The sequence below is a fragment of the Bos javanicus genome, chromosome 3 (genome assembly GCF_032452875.1).
Source record: "Bos javanicus breed banteng chromosome 3, ARS-OSU_banteng_1.0, whole genome shotgun sequence".
Lineage (NCBI taxonomy): Eukaryota > Metazoa > Chordata > Mammalia > Artiodactyla > Bovidae > Bos > Bos javanicus.
This window is the reverse complement of record NC_083870.1, coordinates 18734782-18747118: the sequence shown is the minus strand read 5'-3', so window position 1 is coordinate 18747118 and position 12337 is coordinate 18734782. Positions and strand designations below refer to the sequence as shown.

The 12337-nt window shown below is 46.5% G+C and overlaps 1 protein-coding gene across 1 annotated transcript; it reads right to left on the bottom strand.

Annotated features, from left to right (window-relative positions):
- Positions 1–4783: 4783 nt before the first annotated feature.
- Positions 4784–12045, bottom strand: TCHH (trichohyalin). The gene is made up of 3 exons (XM_061406261.1): positions 11959–12045; positions 10249–10414; positions 4784–9644 (listed from the first exon to the last, which is right to left on the bottom strand). The coding sequence occupies exons 2-3, from the start codon at positions 10384–10386 to the stop codon at positions 5808–5810; spliced, it is 3975 nt and encodes a 1324-aa protein (XP_061262245.1). The 5' UTR covers positions 10387–10414; positions 11959–12045; the 3' UTR covers positions 4784–5807.
- Between the last annotated feature and the right edge of the window lie 292 nt (positions 12046–12337).

Below are 12337 nucleotides of genomic sequence, written 5' to 3'. Positions count from 1 at the left end.
TAATTGTGATGAAACAATACTTTCTTCTTTGGAAATTGGCTCTTTCCTCATCTTGTGAAGTGCTGCAAGAAGTGTAAAGGACTTTGATTATTTTTATCATGGTTATTATGTTGAACTGTCACTTAGATAATGAGTGTGTATTTCAGAAGCATCCTGGGGTTGGGATTTGTAAGGAGGCTCTGGAATGAGTGCCTACTGAGAGGACCCTGGGGAAAGCCAGTGAGGCTCTTTCCAGGGTTTCTGTGAAGATTCTTAGTAAGTAAAAGCATACACTTAAGAGGAAAGTACTTTTGCAGTTAGAAAGCATTTGAAAGAGATGGAACTCCAAGATAGTACCAGGGGATTCCCAAGATTTGTCTTTAGTGGGCATCTGCTATTTGTGTTAAAGTGAGAGAGAAGCTCTTGCTCCTTGAAAAAAGTGCCACCTTACTCTATCAGAATGATACTCAGGAGCCATAGGCTTAGCTTTCTTGTCTCCACCATTGACCAAAATGTTGTGTCTATCTTAGAAAATCTTCTCAACCATGACCCTCAAAATTAGAAATGATACTATCTTACATCAGGGCCTTCTTGGATTTATTCCTAGTTACCAAGGTGTGACTATTAAATATAGATTCCAGCAGGTGGAACAGGGGTGTTTGGATCTTTAGATGATAGTCTGATGCTTTTGGCCTGATTATTATTAAGCACCTTCTGACTAAGTCACCTCATGGATTGTGTTGCTTAAATCAAGAGGTCATTTAATTTTTGTATTGCCGAGCTGAAGTTTCAGGCCATTTTCTTCTATTGGCTTGTCAGATGTCAGAGACCAAGAAGCTGCTGTGTTCTTAGAAGCAAATATTAACAAATACTGGAAGTACCATTATTTATCATGAGCGGTGAGTCGCCACCAGAAAGTGTTATTAAAAAGTATGTGAGATATGGCTGCTTGCTGCTTAAAAGCCAATAAACAGGCCAGGTTGGTAGAAAGCAAAGTGTGCTTTTTTTCAGATTCTGGCAACTGGCAGTGGGGGTGGTGGATGTCTGTCCAAAGGCCGACTGCCCCCACTGGCAACCACTGGGGCAAGAGCTTTTATAGACAGAAGTGAGGGGTGAGGGCAGTATACGCAGAACAGCACAGTCATCTCTGACAGTCATCTTCAAATTGGCATTGATGGTCTGACCAGCATCATGCTGGTTGTTTTAGATATAGTTATCTTCAATTCTAGGATCCATTTATTTCCATTTCTTTGAGGCCAGTTGTCAGAATTGTGGCAGCTTATGTCATGGCTAAACTCTGGTCATCATGTAGTTAACCTCTCTACCTGGTGGGGATTTTGGTATCTATAGACCGCTCACAGGATATGGCTCAGAATATTATCTAAAACTCTTGAGAAGGAATTAAAGATCCTTGACTATGCTTCAGTTCAGTAACTCAGTCGTGTCTGACTCTTTGTGACCCCATGGACTGTAGCACGCCAGGCTTCCCTGTCCATCACCAACTCCCGGAGGTTACTCAAACTTATATTCATCAAGTGAGTGATGCCATCCAACCATCTCATCCTCTGTTGTACCCTTTTCCTCCCGCCTTCAGTCTTTCCCCGCATCAGGCCCTTTTCCAATGTCAGTTCTTCGCATCAATTGGCCAAAGTATTGAAGCTTCAGCTTCAGCATCAGTCATTCCAATAAATATTCAGGACTGATTTTCTTTAGGATGGACTGGTTTGATCTCCCTGCAGTTCAAGCGACTCTCAAGAGTCTTCTTCAACACCAGATTTGCTGCTGCTGCTGCTAAGTTGCTTCAGTCGTGTCCGACTCTGTGCGACCCCATAGACGGCAGCCCACCAGGCTCCCCCGTCCCTGGGATTCTCCAGGCAAGAACACTGGAGTGGGTTGCCATTTCCTTCTCCAATGCATGAAAGGGAAAAGTGAAAGTGAAGTCGCTCAGTCCTGTCTGACTCTTCACAACTGCATGGACCGCAGCCTACCAGGCTCCTCCATCCATGGGATTTTCCAGGCAAGAGTACTGGAGTGGGGTGCCATTGCCTTCTCCACACCAGTGTTAAAAAGCATTAATTCTTCGGCGCTCAGCTTTCTTTATAGTCCAACTCTCAGATCCATACATGACTACTGGAAAAACCATAGCTTTGACTAGATGGACCTTTGTTGGCAAAATAATGTCTCTGCTTTTTAATATGCTGTCTAGGTTGGTCATAGCTTTTCTTCCAAGGAGCAAGAATCTTTTAACTTCATGGCTGCAGTCACCATCTGCAGTGATTTTGGAGCCCAGAAAAATAAAGTCTCTTACTATTTCAATTGTTTCCTCATCTATCTGCCATGAAGTGATGGGACAAGATGCCATGATCTTAATTTTCTGAATATTGAGTTTTAAGCCAGCTTTTTCACTCTCCTCTTTCACTTTCATCAAGAGGCTCTTTAGTTCTCCTTCGCTTTCTGCCATAAGGGTGGTGTCATTTGCATATCTGAGGTTATTGATATTTCTCCCAGCAATCTTGATTCCAGCTTGTGCTTCCTCCAGCCCAGCATTTCTCATGATGTACTCTGCATCAAGTTAAATAAACAGGGTGACAATACACAGCCTTGACATACTCCTTTCTGGATTTGGAACCAGTCTGTTGTTCCATGTCCAGTTCTAACTGTTGCTTCTTGACCTCCATATAGATTTCTCAGGAGGCAGGTCAGGTGGTCTGGTATTCCCATCTTTTTAAGAATTTTCCACAGTTTATTGTGATCCACACAGTCAAAGGCTTTGGCATAGTCAATAAAGCAGATGTTTTTCTGGAACTCTCTTGCTTTTTCTATGATTCAATTAATGTTGGCAATTTGATCTCTGGTTCCTCTGCCTTTTCTAAATCCAGCTTGAACATGTGGAACTTCTTGGTTCAACTCAGCAGTGGCCACAGGACTGGAAAAGGTCAGTTTTCATTCCAATCCCAAAGGCAATGCCAAAGAATGCTCGAACTACTGCACAATTGCATTCATCTCACATGCTAGTAAAGTAATGCTCAAAATTCTCCAAGCCAGGCTTCAGCAATACATGAACCGTGAACTTCCAAATGTTCAAGCTGGTTTTAGAAAAGGCAGAGGAACCAGAGATCAAATTGCCAACATCCGCTGGATCATAGAAAAAGCAAGAGAGTTCCAGAAAAACATCTAGTTCTGCTTTATTGACTATGCCAAAGCCTTTGACTGTGTGGATCACAATAAACTGTGGAAAATTCTGAAAGAGATGGGAATAGCAGACCATCTGACCTGTCTCTTGAGAAACCTGTATGCAGGTCAGGAAGCAACAGTTAGAACTGGACATGGAACAACAGACTGGTTCCAAATAGGAAAAGGAGCACGTCAAGTATTGTCACCCTGCTTATTTAACTTATATGCAGAGTACATCATGAGAGACGCTGGGCTGGAAGAAGCACAAGCTGGAATCAAGATTGCTGGGAGAAATATCAATAACCTTAGATATGCAGATGACACCACCCTTATGGCAGAAAGTGAAGAGGAACTAAAAAGCCTTTTGATGAAAGTGAAGGAGGAGAGTGAAAAAGTTGGCTTAAAGTTCAACATTCAGAAAACGAAGATCATGGCATCTGGTCCCATTACTTCATGGGAAATAGATGGGGAAACAGTGGAAACAGTGTCAGACTTTATTTTTCTGGGCTCCAAAATCACTGCAGATGGTGACTGCAGCCATGAAATGAAAAGACACTTACTCCTTGGAAGGAAAGTTATGACCAACCTAGATAGCATATTCAAAAGCAGAGACATTACTTTGTGAACAAAGGTCCGTCTAGTCAAGGCTATGGTTTTTCCTGTGGTCATGTATGGATGTGAGAGTTGGACGGTGAAGAAAGCTGAGCACTGAAGAATTGATGCTTTTGAACTGTGGTGTTGGAGAAGACTCTTGAGAGTCCCTTGGACTGCAAGAAGATCCAACCAGTCCATCCTAAAGATCAGTCCTGGTTGTTCATTGGAAGGACTGATGCTGAAGCTGAAACTCCAATACTTTGGCCACTTTGTGTGAAGAGGTGACTCACTGGGAAAGACCCTAATGCTGGGAAGGATTGGAGGCAGGAGGAGAAGGGGACAACAGAGGATGAGATGGCTGGATGGCATCACCGACTCGATGGACACGGGTTTGGGTGGACTCTAGGAGTTGGTGATGGACAGGGAGGCCTGGCATGCTGTGATTCATGGGGTCACAATAAGTCGGACATGCCTGAGTGACTGAACTGAACTGAACTGAAGCCTGGCTTGGAGAATTTTGAGCATTACTTTGCTGGCATGTGAGATGAGTGCAATTGTGGGGTAGTCTGAACATTCTTTGGCATTGCCTTTCTTTAGCTTGGAATGAAAACTCACCTAATAACTACCTTATTATTATTTGGTCTCCTTTGACTGTTGTCCTTTGTTTCTATGTGTTCTCATTTCTCTGATTAAACTTCTTTGACCAAAGTTTTCCACAAGCAAAAGGCAGGACATGGGGTGGGGCAGGGGGAAGGGCCATAGGGCCCCGCTCCATTTTAAAAGGACAAAGACAGCTGCAGAGTCAAGAATAAAAATACTTGGAAAAAGAATCCTAACTTGGTGGAAATAATATAGCATTCACTCTAATAGTCAAAAAAATGGTTGTGGAGAATAGAGGTTTTTTTTTTTTTTTCTTTTTCACAACTAGACATCAATTAATAGTAAACGAAACCCTTAAATGACTGGAAAGTTACGTCAGTTCCCAGACCATTAAATCTTGAGTTATGGTTTGATGCACAGTTAAAACAGACAAAAATAATTGCCAAAATATTTATTATTATTATTTTTTACACAGTCCAATTATTTTAACATGTCTCCAAGGTAGTATCAGTAGGGCTCAAAGGATTGTGGGCTGACAGGGCTTGTCAAAGGGCCTCTAGGGACTTGCCCTTCTGTCCACAAAACTTCCCTTTTCCCCACCCCCAAATGCTCTGTGATCTCTTGTTGGCTCTAGAGCAAGACAGATGTTTACAGGATCCTGAGCAGGTCCCTTCTCAGCTAAAATTAACAAAGGCAGTAATATTCTCAAGCTCATCCAACACTGGGGGAAAGGAACTGAATGCTACAGACTACAGCAGACATGGTTTTAAAGTTTGAGCTCTGGAGTTGTTTGAGAAACACCTTGCTTTTGCTTCATGATATTTTAAGTATTTATGGAGTTAAATGTAAAAGAAATCTAATTCCAAGTCTTATAGATATTTCTTCCAATTATGGGCTGAATTCAGTGACTCTTTCTGGAGAAGCCATTCCTCCTGCACTATTCAGGGGTTTTTGGAAAAATTCAGTCCCCTTGCAGAATCTGTGCTAATTATGCCACAAAAAGTGGGACGCTATTTGGAGATAAATATTAACATAATTTAGGCCCAGAAAGAAATATCAACTTGAACATAAAAAATATCTGAGCTCTCTACAAGATGGGTCAATAAAAAAGCTGACCCATTCTTTTGAATCTCAAATGGACATACTATCTTTGTTACTTCTGAAAGCAATGAATGAACGTGTTCCCCAAACAAAATTCCTTAAACAAATTAAATGGCTTTTATGGTTTTTAAAAATGCACACCACATCTGCACCAAAGAGCAAAGACATCCTAAAGAACTATTTAAGAAAGAATAAAAGGCAGAAGTACAAAGCACATGAAAAAGTACAGACTAAGATTTTGTAAAAAACAGTTATTCTAACAGCAGAGTTTTCCCACAACCAGAGTCATTTGGTACTCAGTGATTCTCATTTTCCTTTGCTCGAAGCTTCGGCAGGTGTCGGGATTTGGCAGCATCTCTTTAAGGGCGGTACTGGGATCTCTGCTCTTGGATGTACTCGTAGAGCGGACTGGAGCGCACTGGGGCACTGGCAAACTGCCGCTTGCCAGCCTCCAGGACCTGCCGGCGGCCCTTGTCTTCCTCCCACACTTGGCGGCGGCTCTGCTGCACGTCGCGCTCTTGGCGAAGCCTCTGCTCCTCCTGCTGCTGGCGGCGGAGCTGTTCTTCTTCCCGGAATTTCCTCTCCTGCTCCTGGCGGCGTCTCTGCTCTTCTTGCCTCAATTCTTGTTCCTGACGACGCCTCTTCTCCTCCCTAGCAAACTGCTCCTCCGCCCGGTACTGCTGGTCTAGCTGCTGCCGGCGCCTCAGCTCTTCCTGCTCCTCGCGGTGCAGCTGCTCTTCTTGCTCGAGGAACTTCCTGTCCTGCTCCTGGACGCGGCGCTTCTCTTCCTCTCGCTCGCGCTGGAGGCTCTGCTCTTCCTCGAGGAACTTCCTGTCTCTCTGCCTCTGACGTCGCTGTTCTTCCTCTTGCTCGGCGCGCCTCAGTTGTTCCTCCTGGGAGAAGACCCCCTCAAGTTCCTGACGGCGCAGCTGCTGTTCTTCCCTTTCTCTGAGGAGCTGTTCTTCTTCTTGGAACTTTCTGTCGCGCTCCTGGCGGCGCAGTTCTTCTCTCTGCTGCAGGAGTTGTTCTTCCTCACGGAACTTTCTGTCGCGCTCCTGGCGAAGTTGTGGCTCGCGCTCCTGGCGGCGCAGTCCTTCTCTTTGCTGCAGGAGCTGTTCTTCCTCACGGAACTTTCTGTCGCGCTCCTGGCGGCGCAGCTGTTCTTCCCTTTCTTGCAGGAGCTGTTCCTCCTCACGGAACTTTCTGTCGCGCTCCTGGCGGCGCAGCTGTTCTTCCCGTTCTTGCAGGAGCTGTTCCTCCTCACGGAACTTTCTGTCGCGTTCCCGGCGAAGTTGTGGCTCGCGCTCCTGGCGGCGCAGTTCTTCTCTTTGCTGCAGGAGCTGTTCTTCCTCACGGAACTTTCTGTCGCGCTCCTGGCGGCGCAGCTGTTCTTCCCTTTCTTGCAGGAGCTGTTCCTCCTCACGGAACTTTCTGTCGCGTTCCTGGCGGCGCAACTGTTGTTCCCTTTCCTGCAGGAGCTGTTCCTCCTCATGGAACTTTCTGTCGCGTTCCTGGCGAAGTTGTGGCTCGCGCTCCTGGCGGCGCAGTTCTCTTTCCTGCAGGAGCTGTTCCTCCTCACGGAACTTTCTGTCGCGCTCCTGGCGGCGCAGTTCTTCTCTTTCCTGCAGGAGCTGTTCCTCCTCACGGAACTTCCTGTCGCGCTCCTGGCGGCGCAGCTGTTCTTCCCGTTCTTGCAGGAGCTGTTCCTCCTCACGGAACTTTCTGTCGCGTTCCTGACGGCGCAGTTCTTTTCTTTCCTGCAGGAGCTGTTCCTCCTCACGGAACTTTCTGTCGCGCTCCTGGCGGCGCAGCTGTTCTTCCCTTTCTCTCAGGAGCTGTTCTTCGCGGAATTTTCTGTTTCGTTCTTGGCGTAGCTGTTGCTCGCGTTCCAGGAGGCGCAGCTGCTGTTCCTCTTCGCGGAACTTTCTGTCGCGTTCCTGGCGGCGCAGCTGTTCTTCCCTTTCCTGCAGGAGATGCTCTTCCTCACGGAATTTTCTGTCTCGTTCCTGGCGGCTCAGTTGTTCTTCCTCGCGGAATTTTCTATCTCGCTCCTGGCGTAGCTGTTGCTCGCCTTCCAGGCGGCGGAACTTTCTGTCTTCTTCCAGATAGCGTATTTTCTCCTCTCTTTCCCCTTTCAGCAGCTGTTCTTCCTCTCGGAATTTCCTATCTCGCCTTTCGGTTTCCTTTTGCTGCTCTCGCTCCAGCAGTTGTTCAGCTGGGAATTGCCTGTCACGCTTTTGCCGGCTCCTCCTCTCTTGTTCGCGTTCTCTTTTCTCTTCTTGTTCATCCTGCAGGGGGCGCCGATCCTGCTGGAATTGACTCTCCTGCACCCGGGAATCATCCAGTTGCCAGCTCTTTTCTTTGTTCTCTCGGTGTTTGGCGTAAACCCTGTTATTACGAACTTCATTTTGGTGCTGATCCTCATCCCGGAATTGCCTCTTCCTGTCCAGGCGCTGCAGCTCCTCCTCCTCTAGCTGTCTCTCGAGCTCCTGGCGCCTCCTCTTCTCACATTCCTCTCTCTGCAGCTGCTGCTCCTCTCTGTGCAGTCGCTCTTCCTCCCGCAGCAGCTCCTCTTCCCGATATTGTCTTTCCCGCTCTTGGCGCCTCTTCTCTCTCTGCAGCTGCTCCTCTTCCCGTTGCAGCTCCACCTTCTCTAGATACTGTCTCTCGCGCCCCTGAAGCCTCTTCTCGCGTTCCTCTCTCAGCAGCTGCTTCTCTCTCAGCAGTCGGTCTTCCTCCCGCTGCAGCTCCTCCTCCTCGAGATACTTCCTCTCGAGCACCTGGCGCCTCTTCTCGCGTTCCTCTCTCTGCAGCTGCTCCTTCTCTCTCTGCAGTCGCTCTTCCTGCCGCTGCAGCTCCTCCTTCTCGAGATACTGCCTCTCACGCTCCTGGCGCCTCTTCTCGTGTTCCTCTCTCTGCAGCTGCTCCTCTTCCTGCAGCTCCACTTTCTCTAGATACTGCCTCTCGCGCTCCTGGCGCCTCTTCTCGCGTTCCTCCCTCAGCAGCTGCTCCTTCTCTCTCTGCAATCGCTCTTCCTGCCGCTGCAGCTCCTCCTTCTCGAGGTACTGCCTCTCGCGCTCCTGGCGCCTCTTCTCTCGTTCCTCTCTCTGCAGCTGCTCCTCCTCCTGCAGCTCCACTTTCTCTAGATACTGCTTCTTGGGCTCCTGGCGCCTCTTCTCGCGTTTCTCTCTCTGAAGCTGCTCCTCTCTCTGCACCTGCTCCTCCTCCTGCTTTAGTCGCTCTTCCTCCCTCTGCAGCTCCACTTCCCGATACTGCCTTTCTCGCTCCTGGCGCCTCTTCTCCCGCTGCAGCTGCTCCTCTTCAAGCCGCAGCTGCCCTTCCTCCCTCACCTGCTCCCGTTGAGCTGGCTTGGCGTACAGTGTGTAGTGGCGTCTCTGGCTTTCCTCCTCTAGTTGCCACTTCCAGTTTTGGTCGTAGCGCTGCTCTTCCTTGCGTCGTTGCCTCTCCTGGTCTTCTTGAAGGCTCTGCACCTCCTCGCGGATCTGCTGCTCCTGCTGTCTCTCGAGCAGCTCCTGCTCCTTGCGCCGCAGCTCCTGCTCCCGCCTCTCCTGCTCCAAGAGCCGCTCCTCGCGCCCGCGCCTCTGCTTTTGCAGTTGCTGCTCTTCCTCCAGACGCTCCCTCTGGAGCTCCTGAGTCTCCCGCCTTTGGAGCTGCACTTCTTCCTGGCGCTCCCGCAGCTCTCCTCTTTGCCGCTGTTGCTGTTCCACCTGGAGGCGCTGTCGTTCCCGTTGCTCCTGCCTCTCGAAACTTTGCTCTCGGCTCAGAAGCTCCTCTGGCTCCCGACCCTTGGGCCTTTGCTGCAGCTCTTCCTCCTCACCACACTCTTCTTGTTTTCTCCTTTGCAGCCTCTGCTCACGTCTTACTTGCTGCTCCCTCAGCTCCTCTTCCTCAGCGAGCTCCTCCAGTTCCTGCCTCTTCAGCCTGCATTCTTCTAGTTGTCTGTTTTGGGGCTCGAATCTCCTTTGGTCTTCCCTCCTGCGATCTTGTAACGGGTTTCCCTTTCCCTCACACTTGGCTTCCTTCTCATTTAGCCCCGAGGCCTGGCCGAGAGCATAATAACAAGCTGCAGCCACTTTGAAAACGATCGCGAGGAATTCATGGAAATCGATTAGCCCGTCACGGTCGCGATCCTGAAGTTCCAGGACCAGGTCTACCGTTTCTGGGTCGTGTGGTCTCTGAAAAAGAAATCAAAACTTTTACAATGTACTATTTACAGGTAGTAAACTTCCACACACACACTGCATATTTTATAATATGTTGGTACTCAAAAGACATTAAGAACAATTAGAGAAACACTCAGTTGTATGGAGTCTTGTCCGCATGTAAAACGTGAACAACCTAATTTTAAAGCATACATTCATTGGAAATTTTTGCATCTTATAATTTAATGCTGATCAAAAGAATACAAGTTATAGCTGGATAAATAAGAATGAATTCATCCTCAAGAGAGAAAGCAGTGGAAATGTATGAAGATTTGCAGCAGCCATTTCTGTCTGAAATAGCCAGTATGCTGATTTGATTTTTATCCCATGTTTGAAAACAGAACAAAACATTTGCAGAAATGCCATTTTACTAAATGCCATTTAGAGAAGAGCCTGATTAAATAATTAAGTAACTAATTAATTACCTTCAGACTCAGACATGAATGGGGAATATGGTGTAGAACTGTCATGGCTATAAATGAATATAAAGTCACCATTCCTTGCTCTGGTCTCTCCTGAGAAGAAATTTCATAGCTCTAAATCAGTAGAGAAATTTCCTTTTCTTGTTATTTCTTACCCGAAGGATATCTCCAAATTCCCTCTCAAGGAGATTCTTCAGGTCTTTCTTGCTTAGTGTTGTCCCATCACAATCATGTGAGGCATATTGATTGAAAATTTTAGTGATATTAAAGATGCTTCTCAGAAGTGGAGACATTTTTTTCTTCCTTCAAATTCAAGTAAACCTAGAACAATAAAATTGGATTCAGAATAAAACTCTGTTTCTGATCTTGGGGAGGCTTTCTCCACAGTTTCAGGCAGATCCCTAAATAATTTGACTTTACCAAAGTATTTTCAACTGGAACTTTCAAAGCATATTAAAATCTTTGAATATGGCTCAGTTGGTAAAGAATCTTCCTGCAACACAGGAGACCCTGGTTCGATCCCTGGGTGGGGAAGATCCCCTGGAGAAGGAAATGGCAACCCATTCCAGTACTCTTGCCTGGAGAGTTACATGGAAAAGGAGCCAGTCAGGCTACAGTTCATGGGATCACAAGGCTTTGGACATGACTGACTGACATTCACTTTCATGTAGTGCTTATAAAAGGGAAGAGATTCTGAAAAATTTCAAGCCAGGCACGCATCTCAGGCTATCCTGTAGTTAGCTTTTGATTTTCTACCCAGTTTATATTATCCATATCCTTTCTCTTTCTTCCTATTCCCTAGTGTTTTTCAAATCAGACTGAAGATTGTAGATATTTAGATTTGATAGGTTGCTACTCAAGAATTTTCCTCTAAGACTGAGCAAAGCAGCTACGTGAAAACCAAAAAGTGAAGGATCTTAAAATGGATAAGTAAACCTAATTGTAGCAGCAAAACTGGAACAATAAAAAGGGGATGTGGATTAGTTCCTAACTGTATATAGTCCTTTAGAGATCTAGAAGTATAATTTGTAAGTCACCAGCTCTTAAGTACTACTTCCTAGTCAAAGGTGGTATTGTAATATTTAGATATATCAATGCAGAAAACAAAGTTCATATTATTAGCCTTAATTCTTATGTATTACAAGTATTCAATCATTGTAAGTTTCTGTTAGGTGCTTTCTGATTGGCTGCCAGATTTGGTGAGTCAGACTGAACCTGGAAAGCTGGCTTCTTTAGTTGCTTCTCAACTTCAATACCTCAGGTACCATAACCACATGAGCATAGTCCATATTGGGTAGAAGCAATATAAAGAAGAGAACTGAGGGCTGGCAAACTTTTTTTAGGAAGATGAGCCACATCAGTCATATATGACCATCCTCCAACCCCTAATGTCCAAACAAACTTATAGAGTTAAGTGCTCCGTAGAAAGATGGCATGGAGTTAGTAGGAATTAGGTATATCTGTCGGAGAAGGCAATGGCACCCCACTCCAGTACTCTTGCCTGGAAAATCCCATGGACGGAGGAGCCTGGTAGGCTGCAGTCCATGGGGTCGCTAAGAGTCAGGCACAACTGAGCGACTTCACTTTCACTTTTCCCTTTCATGCATTGGAGAAGGAAATGGCAACCCACTCCAGTGTTCTTGCCTGGAGAATCCCAGGGATGGGGGAGCCTAGTGGGCTGCTGTCTATGGGGTCGCACAGAGTCGGACACGACTAAAGTGACTTAGCAGCAGTAGGAGCAGGTATATCTGTAAGATACTGATGCTAACTGTCACATAGACCCTCCTTAACCCCCCCCAACATCTACAACAGCTGGAAAATGAAGAATCGTACAGAAGAACATGATCCCACCGAATGGGACTTACCCACTTCACCAGAGGAAGAGGTCAAGTGCTCGCTGACACTGCTGGCAGGTGTACTGAACAGCTGGGAGCTGGGCCTTTTATAGAGGTTTTAATTGTGCCCTGAAGAACAACTTAGAAAGGAGACACCCACTCTGTGGGATGGCCTGATTCATTTCTAACCAAGCCCAGCTCCACCTCTGTCTCCATGAATGACTTGTTTATCTTGCTGTTTGCTCACGTAGCTCTTTGGCACGAGGTTCACAGACCTTTCTTCCTGACAGAGTACTGGCTCCACCTAACATGAAAGGATAGAATATTTGGCAGAATCTCTATTTTTCCTTAGTTGTTAAAATTAAATAAATTCATGTTCAGAATCTTAGTTAATTGCAATTTCATTACA

Bases quoted from the DNA above. Each gene is read 5' to 3' on its own strand.
- TCHH (XM_061406261.1), bottom strand. From the start codon at position 10,386: ATGTCTCCACTTCTGAGAAGCATCTTTAATATCACTAAAATTTTCAAT. The intron at 9,645-10,248 runs GTAAGAAATAAC...TTTCTTTTTCAG, and splicing joins AATTTGGAGATATCCTTCGG to AGACCACACGACCCAGAAAC.